The sequence below is a fragment of the Ambystoma mexicanum genome, chromosome 3q (assembly GCF_040938575.1).
Source record: "Ambystoma mexicanum isolate Mex_15411 chromosome 3q, UKY_AmexF1_1, whole genome shotgun sequence".
In the NCBI taxonomy this organism is placed as follows: Eukaryota; Metazoa; Chordata; class Amphibia; order Caudata; family Ambystomatidae; genus Ambystoma; species Ambystoma mexicanum.
This window is the reverse complement of record NC_090926.1, coordinates 1,218,481,327-1,218,503,723: the sequence shown is the minus strand read 5'-3', so window position 1 is coordinate 1,218,503,723 and position 22,397 is coordinate 1,218,481,327. Positions and strand designations below refer to the sequence as shown.

The following is a 22,397-nucleotide window of genomic DNA, read 5'->3' as shown; positions in this document are numbered from 1 at the left end:
CAGATCATCTCAAATATTAACTACTTGATTGTCCCAAATCAGGTACTATACCCTGTACTTCCTGAATGTTGAATGTCCTATGTTATGTGGAAACAGTGTATTACCACACCAACTGCCCTTAAAATAAAACTTTATTGCAGTAAACAGATTTTGTGATAATTCTGTGTTCACCCACGCTTGGGGCGACCCACACAGAGATATAGAATTGGTCACTCTCAGCAGATAGATTCACCTGACCTTGCTCATCTGTTTTTTTTTTAAAATATTTGTGTAGCCACCTGGGCAGAGCAAGGCAGTAACCAGGTACCCTTCCGAATATTAGTTTAACAGTTAAGAACAGACAGGTGGGTGTTAGACATCATAAAAAACTGTCACATCATAGAATTCCAGGGAACCCCCACTCCAAAGCTCCCAATATTTCAACACCAGCCGCATCTAAACATCTTAAGGGCAAAGTGGAAAAACTGCTCATGAAAAAAACAATCGAAAAAGTCCTACAACATCAAAGGGGCAAAGTGAACCTACTCCAGATTCTTCATCATCCAAAAAACAGACGACTCATGGCGGCCAAATCTGGACCTAAGAAATCTCAACAAATTTATCAAGAAACAAAAGTTCAAGATGGTCACCTTGGCAGATGATATCAAGTCAATAAGGGAGAACGACTTCCTAGCGTCACTAGATCTCAAAGCCTCATACTTTCACATCGCCATTCGCAGAAATCACAGGAAATTCCTAAGATTCTTTGTGGGCACAACCCACTACCAATTTAAAGGCCTCCAATTTCAACTTCGATCAGCCCCGAGAACATTCACAAAATGCTTAGCTCCTATAGCCGCGTCGCTCAAGAAAACAGGGTACCATGTATATCCATATCTGGACAATTGGTTGGTACGTGCACCATTGTACAGAGTGGCGTAAAGAGCGTTCCAGCAGGTGTCCAGCACACTCGTATGCCTCAGCTTTGCAATAAATTCAAGCAAGTCCTGCTTCAAGCCATCAAACACGTTAGTGTTCCTAAGAGCGCAGTTTGAACACCAACAAGGGCCGAGTACGTCCCTCGGTAGAGAGGGCCCTGTCAATACCCCATCTACTCAAGAAGTTCTACCCAGCGCCACGGTCACAGTCAGATCCGTCATGCAACTCTTCGGCACCATGTCGTCATCCATTCCCCTAATACAGATTACAAATGAGACTGCTACAAGAATTCTTAGTGGATCGGTCGCCGCAGCTAAAGGGAACATGGAACAACAAGCTGACGATAACAAGGTCGCACACAGATGGTTTGCAGTGGTGGCTCTTACCACCCCACATCTCCAAGAGAGTCCCATTCAGGGATCCACCTTTTCAAGAAACCCTGATCACAGATGGCTCACCAACAGAATGCAGGCCCAGCTCCAGAAATGTTCATCTGGGTGGGCCAGGGTTGTGACCAGGGGGCCCACATTCCATTGGGTGTGGGTCTAGGAGAACCCTATTCAAAGTGCTGGCGTTGATCCAGATTTTGCAGATCTCCAAAAATAAATTTGCACACCTCCATAAAAAAAAGTACATAGCAAAAAAGAAGCAAGTAAAATCGTGTTGCAACATCAATCTACCTGTCTTCCCTTCCCATCTGCTCTCCCCTTTCTGTTATATCTGATCCTCCTTCACCTTTCACCATCCAGACGACACGTTCCTTCAGCTGCCCTAATCACTGTTCCCATTTACCTACCCTTTCACCTGTTCACACCAGCACCCAGCATGCATTTCCTGGCCTGGCTTAAGAGAATTCAGGGTGATGCCTCCTCTTCCTCTGAGAGGGCTGAGCAGATGGATGGTGTCTGCCCAACAAATACCTACCTGAGCGCTGTGGCTACTCCCAGCGGGCCCCGAAGAGGATGCTTGTGCTCCCTCCATCCTGTTGTGAAAGATAGACTCCCCACAATACTGAAGCAAGGAATAGGAGATTTTGTTTCCTACAAAATTACATTTTTTTCTATTTATTTTTTTATTTCATGAACAGAACATACCATGCCCAATCAATACAGGTAGTCTTGTTGATCTTAACAATATTTAGAGCACAACAACATATCCTCCAATAACATACACATGTATACAATTCTCCCTTCACCCACCCATTCCACAAATGCCCCCTCCTTTCCAACTGAACCCCTACATTAGTCCCATTCTGAATGTCTCCCATCAATGGTTCATGTCCACTATTAAATTTGATGTTATTTTTTGTTGCATTTTCGCAGCACATTTTAATTGATTTCAGAGTGCAAGGCTGTGCTAGGGTTGTAAGGGCTGCATCAGGAGGCAGACGGTGCTGGTTGAGGGTATTCAAGCCTCCTGGTATCGCTCCTGGTGGAGTATGGCATGAAGGAGCGGGTCTTGCTCCTCTGTCATGCCCCTATACATCATTGTCTGGTACATACTGTTTACATATCGGTTATAAAATGCAATTGTCCGAGATGACTCTTTGTTTGATGTGTTCACTGGTAATGAATGACACAATTTTATTCAATAAATGTGGCCTGGATATTTTCAAAGTTAGATGTGTGTGTGTGTATCCTAATGCCTGTGCTGGCCATCTATTAAATCCTGAGTGAGGTTTTTTGGAATAGCTTGTAATGCAAACTGAATCCCTTCTAGGGGCACCTACTTTTAACAGGCAAGGCATAGTGAAATTAAACGAATATGCTGAGGATCACACACTTTGGTTGAGTGGTAAAGCCATAATTTCAGCATAGCCTGAAATATAGATATTTGACCAAACATCTGCAGAGCTCAAGTTGGTACAAATATGTGTTGAAGTTTGGCTTTCAATAACTAAAATAATACTAAATTGTATACAGTTTACTTAAAAAATGCACCAGTCACATGATAAACCAACTTGACAATGTATTCATCATTGTAGAAACATGTTGATGAAAAGATTAAGGTGGGGCATTTTGTTTTGAATCCTGAACTGCATAGATCAGAATTCTCCTGTTTGCGTTTTTTGCAAAAGGGGCCATTCATTCATATTAATTGTTTCCACCAAGTACTGGAAAAGTAAAGATTAAAACAGGTGAAAATCGCTTTTGATCTTTACTTTACCACTATGTGTCTGGAAAAGTTGAAATCACCTCCACAATTAATGATTGTGGGAGTCATCCGCAATGGATTCCTTTTGACTCTGTCCACTTTTACCACGTGTAAAAGTCGGCAGATCTCATAGGAATCAATTGGATTTCAGCCAACTTAAAAATACATGCTGCTGGAATGCCAATAGGATTTGGCAGGGGGGCCTTGTTAAGTCTGATCTGCTCTCCAACTTCGCTTGGCAAATCATACAAAATCCTGTAGCTCATACAAAAGGTGCTAAATGCATTTAGCGGCACTTCTTCCACTCTGCTTGACCTGGAAAAGAATCCCTTATGACTCTAGCTTTATTTTCCCCACCCTGAATGGAAGCCTACAAGCTCCAGCATAGCAATGAATGAGAATTTACAAAAAATCTCTTACAGACACCAAGTGAAATGAAATGCATGTCAAGGTTATTGTTTCACACAGCTTGATCTGTATCCCCTTAATTACTAATCACCTAACAATCACACTTAAACAGCTTCTTAAAACCCTATATATTTTTTTAAGTGCCACAGCAATGATCACTGCCTTTTTACCTTTTCTCATTTCTAATTTATTTATTTATTGAATTTATTTCTAAAGCACAATGACAGTGGCCCGGGGGCATAAGAGCGCTGACATGACATACAATAAAAAACATAAAGCTCAGCGAAGCCTAAGGAGAAACCTGAGAGAAACTAGTGGAGGTCAAGGATCCATTTACTCAAAAGGCAAGGTTTTCAGGACACGTGTGACCCTGGGAAGACTGGCACACAGCCTCAAATCAGGCAGGAGAGTATTCCACAAGTGAGGAATTGTGGCTGGGAAGCATCCATTTTGCACCTGTACCAGTTTGGCCTTTGGGGTGAAAAGCAACCCTGTGTTATTGGATCTTAGATTACGGCTGTTAGATAGCCACTTCAACTGTGCTGCCATATAAAAAGGGCTTATTCCATACATGCAAGCCCCTGAAATGCAAAGGGTACGAAACGTGATTCTCTTTGTAATAGGGAGTCAATGTAATGCTTGGTTTGCTGTTGAGACATGATCTGTTTTGCGCATCCCCATAACGACCCTAACTGCATTGTTCTGGACAGCTTGCAGACGATTGAGCTCTCCTTTGCCTACCCCAAGTAGACTGCTGCCACAGAAGTCCGGGCGGCTCCCTATGATCGCCCTGGCTAGGGTGGCACAACTGCAGGCCTCAAGGAATTGTCTGAGTTGTGCCAAAAGTATAATGTAATATCATTTTGAGTTTGACACTAGGCTGCTGATATGGGACCTCAATCGTGACTCCCAAGGTTTTAATTGTTTTTTCAAAGTGGGGAGCAGACAGTCTGCGATTTGAAAGAATGAATAGGACTGATCAAGCTGGCGCCACTTGGGGCTGGTGCCCAGGATAGTAATCTCAGTTTTTAAGTTATTCAGGGCTAGGCCATTATACAGCATCCAGAGCTCGATTTGGTTGTATGTGGCATTAATGACCTCAGTGTTTTTGGAGTGGTCACCTGATAAAGTGAAAAGACACTGAGTATCAACAGCATAGTTGGCATAGCACATCCTATTGTAAATAATCTGCCTCCGAGACTTGTTAAAAGATACAACCTCAATGGTAGGGCCTGTTCAGCCCTGATGTTTGCATGTGAGGGGTGATGGTAGAGAAGGGGAGGGGCATTGGCATGTGTCCCTTGTCTAAATGTTAAATCAACCTCTGATTGTACTCTTTAGTAAATATTGAAATACTGATGTTTATTTATAAAAGATGTACACCTTATATACTTTGCCCTGGAACATTATAGAAAACGCTCCTCTTTTTTGTTTATTTTGTGGGTTTTCATGTTTAATTTCTGGCACTGCCTAAACCCCCATCACCCAGGATTTACATCATACTTTGCAAACTCTGTAAAGTTACTCAACAGATTAAGGTTATGAAGTCAGTACTTATCAGTTTGAATCATGAAACATTCTGTCAGAGTAGACTAGGCTTCCAAACAAAGATACATTCTATTTAGGTCGGAGCCCCACTGGTAAGTATGCATGATCAAACTTGTCAAAACTTGCCAGCTAATAATTTTCAGGTAGGGCCTTGTTGGACCAGCTCAGTGCAGCTTGATTCCCAAGGCGTAGCCAGCAAGACACCCACATCTGGGCATATACACATTAACTTAGGGAGACAAACAGAAGCCAACATGCATCGGCAAAGCCAACGGCTTGGGCTTTTGATTAGGCATGGGTAGGCATTTGCCAGACGCTTCCATAAGGGTACCACATAAGGGTACCACCTGGTCATAAGATGGGAACAGCTGGAAAATGGTGGCAGTAACTGGGCATATGATGGCATTGCCTGGCAAATGTGTAATACCTATAAGCAAGCCAAAACGGATGGAATGTGATTGTTTGTTTAAGACATGACTTCAGTGCATCACAGAGGCAGTGACAAATATATTGCTTATAAAATCAACTGGCTGAAGACACACATTAAGAGAATTTTATTACACCAGGAGCTTATTTACACAGGTAATTAAGTAATTAAACACTCAAAAGAATGCTTAGCTATAACACTGACAGGCCCTATACAGCAACATGTTTGGTGTTACTTTGTTATAGAGCTTGCTCATAGAGTTCTAGAAACGTTAGGTTTTTCTGGTGAGGTATTAGCACAGCCATGGCTAGTTATTAGGTGGGTAAATGAACAGACACACCCATAGGATGTGTGTTTCTTCTCACATTTTATCGCCATCCTAGCTGTGATTCACTGCATGCGTTCTGGTTTTACCTAATAGGTAAAAAGTCTATGAATCAATTAAAACCACCGTCATTTCTCTGGCCAGCCTTGCATACTATTGTTTGCATATCAGCCTTGGCCCTGTCATTAATATCAGAAGCCCGTCCCAAACTTCTAGACCACAGGGCCTAAAAATCCATGTGGTTACTTGTGTTCCAGTGAAGATGGAAATTGAGAATGACCTGCACCTTTTGGTGGCAGCACCAAAAGTCATTTGCTAATGGCTTGTCCCCTTCTCTAATTGTACAGACATAATGCAAAATTATGTCATGGAATGTTGCGCAGAGCAATGGTAGTGGTAATGTTTAATTCAAAGCCCTGCATGTATCACTTTTTGATTTTACTACACTCTCCCCTCCAGAATTACATTTTTGTTACAACCAACCTTATCTTTTCACTTATACTCAAGTAGTTAATGCAGCAGAATATATACTTTGAATGTAATTTGTAAGGACACCAAGTCAGGTGACGCACCTTGTGCAGAAATCTGTGTTCAAGCATCTTACCTCTCATTTATATAACTTGATACAGTTAACCATTTTATTAGGCATGATGTGAAAAACCATTATATTCTCACAAAAAATAAACGCAATTTAAAATACAGAAACCAACATTGTGATTGTAGGTTTGAGAAAATAGTTGTAGGCAGCCTGCTTGAATATGTGTGCTACCTCACTTAGAGGTGTGTGTGGCTCTCCATCTCTCTGGTTATTTGTACTTTCATGGCTGTGGGGCATAAATCATTGTCTAGGGCAATAAAAGAAATCCTGCAGTTCAGCCTCTCAGAATGTCTTTGAGGTTGCTGATTAATGTTTAGAGTGCCGTCCATCCCCCCACTCCCTTGGTTACTAGTGGTGTATCACACCACTGACATGGCCTCCTTTCTAGGGGGGTCCAGGGGCTGGATCTGGGGGAGCCTGGCCTCTCTGCTCCCCCTGCTGGAGCCGGGCCTGACAGAATGGGGCGCGCACACACACCAACTGTCAGTGAAGGGCCGTGGGTCCCTGGACGAGTATATCAACATACTGGAGCTGAAAGCAGTGGCTCACACCCTACACTCATTTCAACCAGCACTCAAAGGCAAAGTGGTACGAGTGTTCACAGACAACACAACCACAATGTATTACGTACAAAATCAGGGAGCCACGAGAGCAAGGGCACTCTCCAGAGAAGCCCAACATCTGTGGCACTGGGCCATCCAGAACAACATGCAACTACAAGCATTTCACCTTCCAGGAAAAGAAATTGAAACTGCAGATCAGCTGAGCAGGGCCAACAACCAGTCACAGATGGGGAACACCGACCATCGATTTATTTGCCACATGGGAGAACAAGAAAAGCCTGGTGGTCGTGAGCAGATATCCGCATCATCAATCACTAGGCGACGCGTTCGTAATGTCATGGGAGAGAATCTTTGCGTATGCATTCCCTCCAACAGTTTTCATACGCAGGGTCCTACAAATGATTGCAACGTACAAGTGCACTGTCATCCTCATAGCGCCAACATGGGCGGGACAACCGTGGTTTTCAGAGCTTGTTCACCTTTCCCAGGACCGCCCAATTCCTCTGGTCAAGACCCTGATCTACAGGTGCTACTAACCAACAGGTGCAACACCACAATCCAGGGGTTTTCAACTTAAACACCTGGCTCCTGACTTCAATGATTTCAGGCAGTTCCCACTCACACAGGAGTGCAGAAAAATCCTAAAGGCTGCTAGGGCAGAATCCACAAACACATTCTACAAATACTTGAAAAAAATCATTCTCTCGCTCAAACCTTCCAATTGTCGCGGAGACAAATGCCCTGCCCAAATAATAAAAGACGCACCTAGAGATTTTGCACCCTTCATTTCTAAGCTTATTAACGCGTCATTTACCTCTGGCACCATACCAAGCAACCTTAAGGAATCTTGGGTCCTCCCACTTCTTAAGAAACAATCACTTGACCCTTCCATAACACGAATTATAGGTCCATCACAACGGTACCATTCCTCCTAAAGATCTAAGATAGGATGGCTTACCTACAAATAAAAGATTTCTTGGAGGAGAATCAACTGCTAGACACTCGGCAATCAGCTTTCAGGCAACATTATGGCACCAAAACTGCGCTTATCGACCTCAAAGCGCAGGTCGATGAGCTAAGAGATAAAGGCAAATCTGCACTACTGCTACTTCTGGACCTCTCTGCAGCGTTTGACTTGGTGGACCATAAGGTTCTCTGTAACCACCTAGAGTCAGCAGCGCATTTCTCTCAACAAGCCATAGCTTGGATCCAATCTTTCTTAAGTAGTAGGACTATGAGGGTCTTCTCGGCCACAGCAGCAGCAGACCCTATCCCCATCACCTGCGGTGTTCCACAGGGATCCTGCGTGTCTCCCACCATGCATAATATATTTACCAAGCCCCTTTTTGATGATCTGGACTGTCTTGGTGTCACCTACACTAACTACGCATATGACACCCAGATTCTCATTCCACTTACAGGGGATTACAACAAGGATCTGGCCTTGGTGAATAGAATATACCTCATCATCCAGGCATGGATGGCACTCCACGGTCTATGCCTGAATGATGACAAAACAGAACTCATTCTAGGGACTACGGTTAACATTAACAAACATGGCCACAAATACACCTCTTTTGATATAGATGGCAACACGATCAAGGTCGCCAAGGAGGTAAAAACCGTAGGTTTTTATTTGGATTCCAGCGTCACTTTGGCTAAAAAAGTGAATGCTTTAGCATCGTCCACAGCCTACACATGTAAATTGATTACAGTAGCTGCACCACACTGGTAAGAGCACTTGTTTTGTCCAAACTGGACTACTGCCCTTTACATCGGTTCCAACTAACAGATAAATAGGAAAATTGAAACACTCCAAAATAACGCCTTAAGAGCAGGGTTAGGAATAACTAAAAGAGAACATATCTCGGTGGCTAGGAGACAGGCCCATTGGCTCTCCACTATTGATAAAATCAGACTAGAAACTGCCTCACTAACATTCAAGTGTCTCAACAACGCGGCACCCCGCTATCGGACAAATAGAATCAATAGAAAACCTACAATCCGACCCACCAGAGTAGCCTACACTAACTGCCTGACAGTCCCTTCCTGCAAAATGACAGAAATTTGCGGCAATAGCTTCCCTGTCAAAGCTGCCCAACTTTAGAACTCCCTCCCCCCCACTCCTAAGAGCGGAGCAAACTTACTCAAATTTCAGACTAAACATTATAAAATGGTTCAATGAAAATTATCTTTAACCGCAGCACTACATCCCTCATTTTCACTGCCTGGTCTCCACCCTACTATTGCACTGTTTTGAACTACCACCATTTCCTACTTGTTATTGTATTGTTTTAGTCACTAATGTGCCTCACTTGATTAGAGCCGCATCTATATCTCTATTGTCTCTGTATACCCTTGTATTATTTATTTCTCCTTGCCACATGTTTGTAATCTAGTCTGTACTTCTTCTGTATTTTGTAACTTTGTAAACTGAACATATACGTGTACTCACGCCCTGATACCTTCAGGTCTGGTGCGTGCTTTAAATGATAAAACAAACAAACAAGTGGGATTGTTTTTTCTCTTGGTGTTCTCAAGAACAATCGGATCCGTTGTGTGTGGAGCCTAACCAAATCGTACCTTGTCTGGTAAAATTAGATGAGTGTAATAAACCAAATGTAGAGGTACATTTAGCAGCAATTTCTAGATACACCAGAAAGCAAGGAAAAGCTCCCATTATCTGAGCCTGCATCGTAAAAGACGTCATGAGATGCCTATTCCGCACCTTCCCCCCCTCAGAAAAGAAGCACCCCCTCAGTGGAGCTTAAACACTGTGCTGTCTTCTCTAATTAAACCTCAGTTAGAACCAATGGCAACCACAGACATAATGTTTGTGTCTTACAAGACAGATTTTCTGGTGGCAGTCACATCTTTCAGACGGATGTCAGAAGTACATGGGCTATCTGTTAAACCTCCACAGCTCCCGTTTGAAAGGAACAAGGTCAACCTGAGAACAAACCCTACCTTCATTTACAAGGTGCTATCCAACTTCCACTTAAAGACTGAGGTTACTCTACAAGATTTCTCTGCGCATCCATCCACACCAGCGGAACAGACACTTGCTAGACCTTTCAAGAGTTATAAAGTTCTACATAGACTGAACTTCAGGCACATGTGTCAACTATTTGTGGCCTTCATGGTCCCTAACAAAGGTCGACCTATTTCAAAACAAGGTATTGCCTAATGGGTCTCTGCCACAATTTCCACAGTGCCCACCCAACAATCAGCCTCTATAGGGCCCTGTTCATGCTCATTCCACTAGAGCAGTGGGATCTTCAGCGCTGTGGGCAGGGATTCCCCTGTCAGATATATGCCGCGCAGCAACCTCGGCAGTCGTGCACACCTTTGTCAAGCATTACTGCATGGAGGGACAAGGAGAGGCTGAAGCAGAGGTCGGAAAAACCGCCCTGCAACGCTTGTTTCAATAAAGTATGCCTTCTCCCATTACACTTCGCATGACAAGATGTTTACTGCTGTGGCAATCTATTCAAAGCATGTGAATCCATGAAGGATCCAATGCTGGAGAAGGAGTATGCTACTTACCTGTAACTCTTGTTCTCCAGCATTGGTATCTTTCATGGATTCACATGCGCCCGCCTACTACCCCTATGGGAGAAAGGCTACATTTTGCCAACTCTCATCTCTCTGGGGTTATAATTTGAAGATGGCCTCCTTGGTGGGGCTTGTCACTCGACGTTCCATTGACTGAGGCACAATACACCCAAAAGGACGTAGGTGGGCTAGTAAAGTGAGCTCAAATACTCTATTATAAGATATAATAAAATGTTACTGAGGACGTGAGAGACCAGTGTGTGCTAAAGAAAGATTGAAGTGGCAACATTATATCACACAATTGAAGGCTGCACTCGTGTGGATGAGACGCAAAGAAAGGCAGACCTGCAAATGAACCTTAAAGTAGCGATAGCTGTAAAGTCAGCGATACTGAATAACGGAGTGGTCCTGCAAAAGGAAGTAGCCCTAGCCCACTTGAAAGTCGCTGTGAAAGATGAAAAGTTTGTAGCAATAAAGTGGATTAACTGTAAAAGCGAGGTGTTCAAAATTAACCCAGAGAAAAGGGGAGAGTAAAAAGGTGAACGTTGAACTTTGGTGCATAATACAGTGAACTACCCAGGCCAGGAAGCACTGGGGAAAATAACACAGGAGTGTAATTTGAAAGCTGGAAAGTCAAAAGGTCCTGCAGAGTTCTGTAGAATAAAACCTCACACACCCGAAAGTCTTCGACATTAGGAAACGGTCCGAGCCTGACTGAGGGAGACCAGAAGTGTAATAAGTTAGTGAAAGGGAATCCCTTGTTTTGTTGTGAGAGGTCTGAACCCGACTGAGGGAGACGGACAAGAACTTGTGGTTTGAGAGGTCTGAGTCCGACAGGGGGGGACCGACGTGAACCTTTTGGTGAACTATGTTTTGGAAATTGGAAAGTAAGATTTTAGCATGGAAGGCCAGGCGTGCCTCGATCCACGTTTTGAACCTCCTTTGTGTTAAGACCTTGAGCCAGAGTGTATCTTGCCTACAGGTACCGCCTTATTCTGTGTTGTCCAATGTGGGGCAGGGAGCTGACTCAGCCACATTTATTCTTTATATTTGAACACTAACGTTCCTTTGCATACATATCTTCTTTTTCACACTTTTTGTACACGATATAGGGCAGGCACTAGGTTTTGTTAGTATAGGCCTTTTTGATTTGACGTACTCAACTAGGACAAAGTAGGAGTTTCTCCAACCCCATTGAAACTGCAATAAAGGTTTTCAAATGGTACCTTTTGTGTCGTGTCATACTTGTGATACCATGCCTCCCTAACAGTACCAGCACTACCCCTGTCCCTCCACTCAGGAGTAAACCTTATTTCTTGTTTCCTTTGCAGATCCACATCCCAACAGACCCTCCTCAGACGCTTTCCTCCCAGGTGCACTGCGATGTGGTGAACGGGGTAAGTGTGTCGCTGTGTGGTAAGGCTGCTGTGTGTGGGACAACCCTTTTGTCTCAACTTCCAAGCTGATTGAGGTGTTTTTGGGGTAACCATGAGTCCCCCTGGGCCACTGATGGGCCACAAGCACACTTTCAACTCAGAGCAGCAGGGGGTCACACATATACTACCTGCTCATGCAAAATTTACACACTAGCAGCATGCGTACCGTGACCTAAGGTTTCATGGATCGACTGGTCGTCCTTGAGCCTAAGATGATGTGGCCATTATGGCGGGTTGGAAGAAGGAGTTGGACACTCGGAAGACATGGTTCAGGTTCTTTTGTAATATAAATTATAAGTAGAAGACATAACATTCCCCATCACTAGAGGGAGTACCCTACCTACCTAAAGAAACTGAAGGTGCTCATCCGTTGTCATGAATTCCAAAAGAAAATATGTCCTCCATCCAAACTACCCTATCTGGCACTGCCACACATTTTAACTAACTTAAATAGATCAAGGGAAGGATTTGTGTTTGCCTGACCTCCCCTCCACTTCATTTGATAGTCTTTTGAGTTATAACACCCCTCGGTGGGACAGGTAGTCTCTGCGATCGATTCTTGTAGCTCCTCAAGAACACTTTTCTCTCTCTTACTTTCTGTGGCCCCCTTTTCAGAGTGTTGTCCACAGTAACATTTCTTATACTCTTGTTACTTGTAGTTTCCTCCCAGGCCTCCCCTGCAGGAATGATTGAACTGGGTTTTCCTACACCATTTTCTAAAATCTCATAATCATAAGTTCTCAGTCTTAAACGGCCTCTTCTTTTACTGAGTATTCAAACGCTGTGTGGGTTCAACACCCCTCTTTTAGGCTTTTCACTTCTTAATTGACTTTGTTGCACATTTGATAACTCGTCCTGCGTACTGGAATGAGTTTTCAATGATTGATTATGATATCCAGCGTTCTCCCGCTTCTCCAGGTCCCCCAGGTACCTCTCGCTTGGTAGGGGCCAGTGGATGGGCACTGGACTTTTTTCTCCCTCTATCTGCTCCTCGGCTTCACGTTCTCTGGTCCGTGTCGGACTCCAGTTTCGTACTGGTGTTGCTGGTTTGAAGCAATTCACGCTTCCCGCACGAGTAGTATCAGCACCTTTCCTGCAGCGTCCTGGTCACCATGTCCAGCTTGTGGCCATGGTACCATTGGATTGCTGGTTCCTCTCGCGGTCGACCCAAGATTCACATCTGCATATGCCGGTTCTCTGTCATCTCATCCTCACAATCTCTCTTTCTCTCCTCACAATTGGGGGGCTGCCCCTGTGCATCAGGCTCCTCTCCTGTATTCCTCCTCATCACAGTTAAATAAGGAGTCTCTTATTAAAGAGGCATCATCTTTTTCTTGTGCCAATGGGTGTAATCTTGCATTGCCGTAAGGATACACATTCTTCAGTTTACCAGGCGGTCCCATGTATGCAACTAAATTTGTTGGTGTAGAAAGTTCCTCACAGGAATGGGAGTCTTTGTCCCCAAAGGTGGAGTCTCTCCCAGTGAGGTCCCGCTTGCTGCGACACCTATAGACGGTTTTGCGGAGCGGGCTCACCTCCCTAGCCTCATAGGGGTTGGGTGGTCCCCATTGGGGAGAAGGGGCAAATACCTGCAATTCATCACACCATTATGCCAAGTGAGCCCCTCTGGTGTTATGTGCTCCCTGCCTGTTGACATCTCTAATGAAAAGTACACTGCCAAATTTGATCGTCCGGCATCATGGACATTCTGCTCACTCAGAGCTGCAGGGGTTGTGTGTACACTCACAACATACAGTTCAGGAAACCTGTGCACGCTGACTTGTCAGGCCTTCTGGGCAAACTGTTAGCTTGGATCCTCTGGAGTTATAGGTACGCCGTAGCTGAGAGAGTGGGAGCAGAGAGTCAGTGGGCATGTTTATACTTTGTTCTTTCCCCAGGGTCCTGAGTGCACTGGCAGATTGAGCACAGCTCCTGCTCAGTCCCACAGCAGTTGCCCGCAATGAGCATCAAGTCATGGGAAAACTGACCCCTCTACTACAGAATTTCAAGCTCACTGCAAGCTCAGAGCATTGAGTCCTAAACACACTGCAATAAAGTGGACTTGCTGCAACTCCTTTCTTGTGGGCAATTGCAAACTCATAGGCTTACATTATGAGTTGGCCGATCCTGAAATAAAATGCCAGTAACAATGTATACCGGCACCTTTCCAGACCGGCCAACTCCCTGGCCTGCCGGTAGATCAGAGCCCCTACCGGCAGATAAATACCTGAATCACTAGCACCGGTACTAACAGTGCCGTTGATTTAGGCAACCCCATCCAATGGAGTCCTATCCACTCTGTCTTCAGAAAGAAAGGATTGGATTTCTTTCTGAAGCTTAATGTTAGGAATGATGTAAGGGTTCGGAAGCAAGAGACCGACACAAGGGTGGCATTTTGGTTATCATACACTTTTATTCAACTTAAAAAGGGTTGGGAAAATTCCTTGCTAGCCCTAATACTAAGAGGGTTTTTTCCTGCCTCAAAAAATGTTCTAATGGGCCAGTCAGTATGTCCAAAAGCAAATAAGTCCACTGTTGTGTCAAAACCTTATCTCTAACCCTCCCACTAATAACTCAAAAGTGTAAGGGTGTGTTCTTCTTCTTGATAGTTCAATAGTTCCACTGTAGCCCAAAACACAAAAGTTCTCAAGAGGTGCAAAACAACTCAGAAAAGATAGACACCCTTGGTCCTGCAGGCTGTCGACTTCTGGTATTGCCAAGAGAGGGTTTCCTTCCTCTTAGCGGATAGCAATGTCCACTTTGCTTCAAGAGTCTCTCTTTCCCCAAAACAACTCAGAAAAGATAGACAAACTTGGACCTGCAGGCTGTCGGCTCCTGGTATTGTGAAGATAGGGTTTCCTTCCTCTTGGCGGCTGATAATGTCCACTCTCCTTGAATGGGATTTGTTTCTCAGCAAAGTTCAAGGGGTATATGTTCCATCCCCTTTCTTCTTCTATTCTCACATTCAATCTGGTTCAATAACCTGCCAGATAGTGTGGTTTTGAAGATTGGTATGGGTGTGAGTATTATTGCTCAGCTCGTCTTTCCCAGATTTCCCAAACAGTCCCAACCAACCTGGTACACTAACCTGATAGGTGCTGTGGCTAGGAAGATCCCACTTTATTTATTTTTATTTTTATTTATTACATGTGTTACTCGCCCAGACCCGAGGGTATCACGGCGAAAATACAGGCGAGTTGTCACAAATTATACAGTGTTGTAGTACAGTCATATCAAGCATTTTTTAGCTAGGGTTACACAAGCAAATAGTCAATTTATTTATACAGAGTTACATTTAGACAGGTAGCCACTCTCAATTTGTTTCAGCACTACTTGTAGTTCTGAAGGAGACCCCCCTAGCTGTATAGCTGTAGGACTCGACACTAGATGCAATCGGGGTCTTGCCCCTTCAGACAACTTCTAAAACTTCTTGTTATTGCTCTTCCTTGTACCTGTAGCAGACCTGATACCTTCACTTCCCAGGTACTGCCACGAGGAAGATTGCCTTGGCTTAAATATTCATATGGGTGCGGGTCCCAGGCTCGCTTTTCTTCTGTCTCTCGCTTCCTTGGACTTCCTTAAAGTCCACCGGGGTCCCTGACCCTGTATTTGGGTTATCTCCCCTTTAGGCAACTTCTGCTACTATTTCTCTAGGCCCTCCCATCTACCCTATAGCCGGTGTACCTTGTTTCTTGGTGTACAATGGCTGTGGGTCTCTCGCACCTCCAGTGGCCTGCTGTGGGGGTTGGTCTGTGCTCACTGGCGCTTCTTCGTGGACCAGCAGAGGAAAGTGAGGCTTCAGATACACTTCCTGCATAGAGAGCAGTCTCTCTCCTTCGGGCCGGCTTCTCAGCTTTTCGCTCTCTTCTCGGTGTCATGCTCCGCCTGCATTCGGAAATGCCTTGCACACCGCCTGTGACTGCGGTTTCTCCAAGGAGGGCTTGACTTGGTGCCAAGTTCTGTTTACATCTTTATACTGGTACGCTTTCTCAATTGTCCACATTGACTAGACCACGCTGTTACGGCTTGCCTGGTATTCATCATTCTTCCGTGCTTCTTCTTTGTCCTAGTAGTTCTGTTTTGATGTTCAATTGGGTAGCTTTTGTTGTACATGGTGTGATATTCATGTAGTCTACCCTACAGCATAACATAGGGGAGGTAAGGATTGTTACCCTGTGGGGGGGGGTGTTAGAGAATGGGGTTTTGATAAGAGGTATTTATATACTGCATTCTAGATTCCATGTCGTCCCTCGTCCCGTGAGGGACATCCCATCCCATGTGATCCTCCCGCTGCGTTCCACCTCAGGGGGATTATTGGACTGTGGCTGCACCGCCATGGCCACATGAGAAGGGCTCTCACCCATGTGAGAAGGGACAACATATACAGATTCGTCACAACCCCCAAACCTTTTACTTTTGTTTTTGAACCTGTCATGACATTTTACCGAGAAATGCATCCTTCAGTTTCACTTCCCTTGCTTTTTTCTAATTTGTTATTGGGAAACTGATCAGTCCTTCATACTGTCAGTATGGGGAAACTATGTTTCCCTTTTTTCTTTTTTACTTTTTACTGGTTGGGTAACTTTTTAACAGTGCACACAGTATCTTATAATGCACTGCACTGGGGGATACCTTTGTATCACCCTAGTCTTTTACACTGGGGACCTTTGGTTGAATTTATATGTGCCTATGGACTAGCTTGTGGCCGCAATTACATTTTTACCATTTCTGCTTTCTTATTAGTGTGCACATTTGCGTTTATTGCATCTGCTTACTAAATGTGTGTAGTGCCTTAAATGGCCATGCCACAAGGTTTTTTGCTTGTCCTTCAGCCATATTGTTTTTTGCCCTTCTTCCTGCCTTCTCGAGTCAGGAAATCCCTAATATGGTCATGCGTTTGCCCGGGAAAGCTCTGGCTTTCGTGGGCTAGTACCTGCCATGTGGCCCAGGAAGTGGGTAGGACGTCTGGTCCCATTCTACAGCTGTGGTGCCAGAAAGTCTGGTGTGCATGCATGAGTGAAACCCACAGTGGTCCCTGATTAGACCACTGCTGGCTGAGTGAGTGGTGCAAATCCTTCCCATTTATTGGGCTGGTTTTTGCCATGAGCCTGGATTTGAGATGAGATAAGAGGACTCCTAAAGCCATTCCAGCAGATCAGTGTTGGAGCCAAGTATACTGTATAGCCATTCTTCCGATAGAAGACCTGTGGATGACTTTGAAGAGGCCTGGCAACCTTTCCTGCAACTGTCCGAGTGAAGCCCTGCTGGACTATCTTATGTGAGAAGGCCCTCTAAGGTGTTTGACCCTTGGGCGGGTGGGACCAACCAGTCTCAATGTCTTCTCGTGTTCCTGCAGCTTTGAGCCTTCAGTATCGTCCCTGAACCACCCAGCGGACCGACCACCTCTGAATTGGGTTACCACGCCAGATGCATTGCCCAGAACTTCGGTGGCCGCCAGCTCATTCTACAAGTCGCCTTCCTGCCAAGTTTCAGCTTCCCAGCATCAAGAGGGATCCTGTCCGAAAGGTAGTCTTCGATTGCGACAGGAGAGACACCTGCTGTCGCCCGTGTGCAGCGACTGTCATTGGTACCAGCTTTCCTTCATCTGGTAGAGTGCCCCGTAGAGTCCTGCATCAGTGCCTGCTGCATTTCCTCATTGGAAAGGGTTGCACTCAGCTCCTGTACCCAACCGGAATCCGCCTCGCACCTGGACATTTTCTATTGGAGCCAACAGTGGGAAAACCTACCTCCAACGACTCCCAGTCGACCTACCAAGTCACTTGGGAAAATCAGAGTCAGGGTGGTGAGTACTCGCAATACTTACAGCTACCCCGTCTCCCCTATAATAAACCTTAGAATAAGCGTTTCTTTATTCCGGGGGGCGTGGCTACAGGGCCATGTGCTAGGTCGCAGACCCGTGAGCTCCCGTGATTGCACCGATCCGTATGAATATAGGATAAAATTGTAAACTTTAACAAGTGGTCTGGAAGCTACCGGTTCATGGATATACAGCGCACACAACGTGTGAAATTTGCAGCGGAATAAAGCCTCCTGTCAACAGATCCACGCATGTGAAGACTCTAGGCCAACGTGTCCGAAAAGGAAGATGGCGATGGCGCTGGGATAGGAAGGCGGCTTGTGCTGAGGACGCGCTCCGGAGAGCGAGAGCACAGTGTAAAACGCACAAGAAGTCAGAAGCGGTGGAACATATGCTGGCGGAAGAATCGCAGCTTGCAACACTGTGGCGCGCACACAGCAGTACGAGTCAGAACTGCTTGTGTGGAACGGACGGGATACATTGTAACGATCGAGACACAGAAGGTCGCGGAGCCCAGAGAAGCAGTAAGGAGTGCGCAGGGCCGAAGTCAGCCGCAGTAAGGCGGACCTAGGGCTCATATCGCAGGAGGAAGGTAATGCAAGAGGTCTGGCCCAGATGAGCCTGCGGCACTGAGAAGACCCAGAATCCTGAGGTCTGCCACGTACTGTACGGCGAAATTCAAGATGGCGCCAGATGAGTAGTGGAACAAAGGATAGGGGAAATACTGGGTATAACAGTGTGGGTCTCAGTCCAAATCAGACCGGAACAAGAACAAATGGTGCATGGAGGCTGGGACAGGCACGAGAGGAGAGGAGAAGGACAATCTACGCCACAAAGGTTTGGTGAGCTGTAAGAAAGGAATACAAAGGTCGTAGTAGGACAAGTGTCCCGGGCAGTCGGGAGAGGATTACGGACCCCAGCCTGGGCACATGCGTTTGCAGACATAGAGCCACGCAGGACTATAAAGACAGGCATGGGCATTGGAAGCGCGCTTGGCAGTAATTAGCTGCTTGATCTGCTGTGCACAGACCCCCCTGCTGAACACTAAGAATTACCTAATTCAGGAGACATCCCCTCCAGGGCATACTGAGAATGCGTCGTGGTCCACAGCACGGTGGACACTGAACTAGGGGCATCTGTGCGTGGAAGCCCTCAGGCCCGGCCCTATACAGCAGTTTTGGACAACGTGTTGGACCCACCCAGAGGGGTTGGGTAAGCGGCGTGGAGGTGGAAGGTCAGCCAGTAAAGTGAGACTACATAGGCACAGGTGAGCAGTGCCCCGCAGAAACTGCCAAAGGAGAGCCAAGGGGAAGAAGAGGGATTGGAAACGAAGCAGAGAAGAGGTTGGACATTCCCACTGTTGCTAGAAGGAGGTGGAAGAGAGGGACAACAGAGGGGCACGGTACTAGCCAGAAGCAAGTGATACCATGCGCCAAGTTGAAGGGGGCATGCAGGCCCGAGAGGGCCACAGCATGGGCGGTGAGCACAAGAAGGCAGGGGCGATGGAACACGAGCAGAGAAAGGACTGCAGCTGGAAACATTGTTGCGTGCACACAGCCATGTGAGCTGGGACGGCCTGTGCGAAGCTACGAGGATACATCGTGACGAGCGGGGCAGAGCGGTCACGGAGCCAGTGCGCAAGCCACCCGAGCATAGGAAGTGCAACATGTACCAGGAAGGGTGGACCAGAGGCAACTGAGCTATGTCATAAACAAGAATTGGTGCAGCGTCAAGCCCCCAAGACACAACGAAGCGCACTAGAAGCGCACTAGAGTTGGGCAGACGGCGGATTAGAACTGCAGGCCACATATATGGGCGACCTGCACACAGGGAGATCAGCGTATGCAGCAGACAAAGACACAGAGAGGACCGCACCTGAGACGCCAAGCTGCGGACCAGTACAAACACTAACACATGGGGAGAAAGACGTAAACCTGAGCAGCAGACGGGCGAGACCTGGGACGTTCAGGGCAATGGCGCTCGAGGGAGGCAAAGGTAAAGGCAAGCAACCAACGATGCACATATTTGCCAAAACACAACATGCCTCGACCACGCCAGCACACTCTACGGATACCACATTGGAAGAGATGCCCTCGCCGAGGGACGACCACCAGGTCCTGGCGGCCATAACGGAACTGAAATCCTCGTGGGGAGCCGCGATGGCAGACCTCAAAGCGGCACTGGAAACCAAGATAGATGCTGTAGGGATAGAGGTCAACTTACTAAGACAGGACATAAGAGCACTAGCGGACCGAACAAGTGGCCTAGAGAGCGCTGTCAAAACCAACACTGATGTTAGTACCACCAATGCCAGAGAAGTCCATACCTTAAAGCAACAAATGTCTAATCTGAAAAACGGAGCTGAGGAGGTCAAAGGGGGGGCGAGACGCAATAAAATACGCGTGGTGGGCCTACCGGAGGGAGAAGAAGGCCAGGACCCCACAGACTATGTGGAAAACATGCTCATTCAGGAAATAGGGGCAGGCAAACTCTCCCAGGGGTTCACGATTGAACGAGCGCATAGGGCCCTGATGAGAAGACCGCAACCTGGGGCCCCTCCCCAGGCCATAATCGCAAAGATATTTAACTACAGAGACAGGGAAAAGATTTTGGAATTTTTTCAGAAAGGTGGAACAATAATGCGAGCTGCAGCGACTATCACTGCATACCCGGATTATACCATGCTGGTACAGAGACAACGGTACAGATACGTTGCGGTGAAAAGAAGATTGAGGACAGCCGGATTCAAATACATGCTGTTGTACCCCGCAAAACTTAATGTCTTACACAAAGAGAAAGCACACTTTTCTGAAACTCCGGAGGAGGCGGCATGCTGGTTGGATACCCAAGGATGCCTGTTAGGGAGAATTCTCATTCTATGGCTAATTTCCCTTACCTAGTGAGTCCCTCAGCAGCTTTGCTGGATCTCTGGAGTTATTTCTTTCCACTTAGTAAGAGTGTGAGCTTTTCCCCCACTCTTACTTGTATTTTGCTATGTGTTTTACCTGTTTTTGTGATTGTGGGCTCTGGAGTACACCACTTCGGAAGCCCCCTTCTTTGTGTGTGTCACACAGCACCTTCTGTGCAGTGGCACAGGGTTGTCGTTCACACTCCCACCGACTCAATTTCTGAGGCAGCTACATTCCCCAGAAAAGGGTAATGTTACCATTAACTTTACTTAGTCAAATTTAACTACAGATCCAGTACACACCATCTTACATGGAGTGCTGGAAGGGTTAACTCTTAACTCTTTTTTGTGTACCTTCTAGAGCTTTGTTTCGCTCTTTTAACATTTAGACATGGCTGGTGGCAGTGGTATCTACCCTAAATTTCTACCGCGGTTATCTTATATAACCGTGGTAATATTGTAGGCTATTATGTTAGCCTCAAACTTAAACCCGCTTGACCAAATCCTTTTTCTTTTGGCTCCGGTGCGGTTTATTCGCCATTTCTTTTTGTTAAATTCCTTCTTGTGTTTTACTTTGCACGGCAAACCAGGTTTGCCTTCCTTGTTCACTGTCTTTTGGCGGGCTTCTACCTAGAAGCCCTCCTCAAGGCGCCTGGGCTGAATGTGAGGGAGGGGTGTAGTCACCCCTTGCACAGGGTATCCTAGGAAACCCAAGACGCACTTTGTCATGATTGGCTGAGGTGGTTGTCCGGGCTGGACAACCCCCCTGCTGGGTGATTGACAGCCAGGCTGTGTGAATGGGGGTTTGGTGCATAAAAGGCAGGTCTCTTGGGCTGGAAGTCAGTGAGTCGCCACTGGAACTACAAGGAACCGACAAGAAGTGGAGGAGAGGTCGACTGCTGCAACTTCCCCGTACCGGTGAAGCCCTGCTGCAGTCCTGAGCTATCTACCCTTCAACGACTAAGAGGAGATCCAGTCCGGAGTCTTCTTCCCTTGAGCCTGGTGGGAATAACCAGCTCATCTTCTTCAGCCAGTGGTCGCCTGCGTGGTGAAATCGCTGCACACTGCTGTAGTGGTCCGGATAGCCACCTGAAGAACCTCTCCTGTTTTTATAAATCCTTTTATTCATTGTTGCTGCTGCCGGGCCTCATCCCTGTGTGGTGCAGACCCCCTCATCGTCCTTCTTCGTGCTGAAGCTGCAGGAAAGCGTGGGTCTGCGGGAAACCAACAGGAACAACTGCTGTGGCACCAGCTTCGTTCTTTGAGAAAGGTACTGTGCCCTGTTTGCGGAATTTTGGGTGAAATCCCTATTTATCTTCTGTAAAGCTTGTCCTTACTTTTCCATCCTTCTTATAACTTTTGCTTCCGAACATTGACAATATCAAAGTACTCTTGGCTACGCTGAATCGTGAACTGTCCGACTGTGGGATCCTCGACAACAGGCACCCAGTGTCACTTGAATTTGGCTCCGGCCCTTTGACTCTTGAATTCCTGTCTGTGAGCCTCATTACGACTCAGGCGGTAAGGGGTTTACGCCGGCGTAAACAGCGCCGACCCTTACCGCCTGAGTACGAGGTCCCTTAGCGCCATGGAGGTTTTAACACCTGCTTCTAGCAGGTGTTAAAATCCATGGCGCTAATGGACCATGGAGTTAATTACGCCACCGTAATTTACGGTGGCGTAATTAACGCCTTCCCCACTCCCATTATGCCCTATGGGGCAAAAATGGGAATGGGGAA

General features: G+C 46.2%; 1 protein-coding gene across 4 annotated transcripts in view; it reads left to right on the top strand.

Annotated features, from left to right (window-relative positions):
- FBXW9 (F-box and WD repeat domain containing 9) overlaps positions 1 to 22,397 on the top strand; it is a 503,699-nt gene that overhangs the window by 432,281 nt on the left and 49,021 nt on the right. For all 4 annotated transcript variants that reach the window (XM_069604110.1, XM_069604111.1, XM_069604113.1 and 1 more), the window contains one exon: positions 11,828 to 11,893. In XM_069604110.1, coding sequence (XP_069460211.1) covers positions 11,828 to 11,893 — 66 coding nt within the window. The remainder of the gene's footprint in view (positions 1 to 11,827; positions 11,894 to 22,397) is intronic.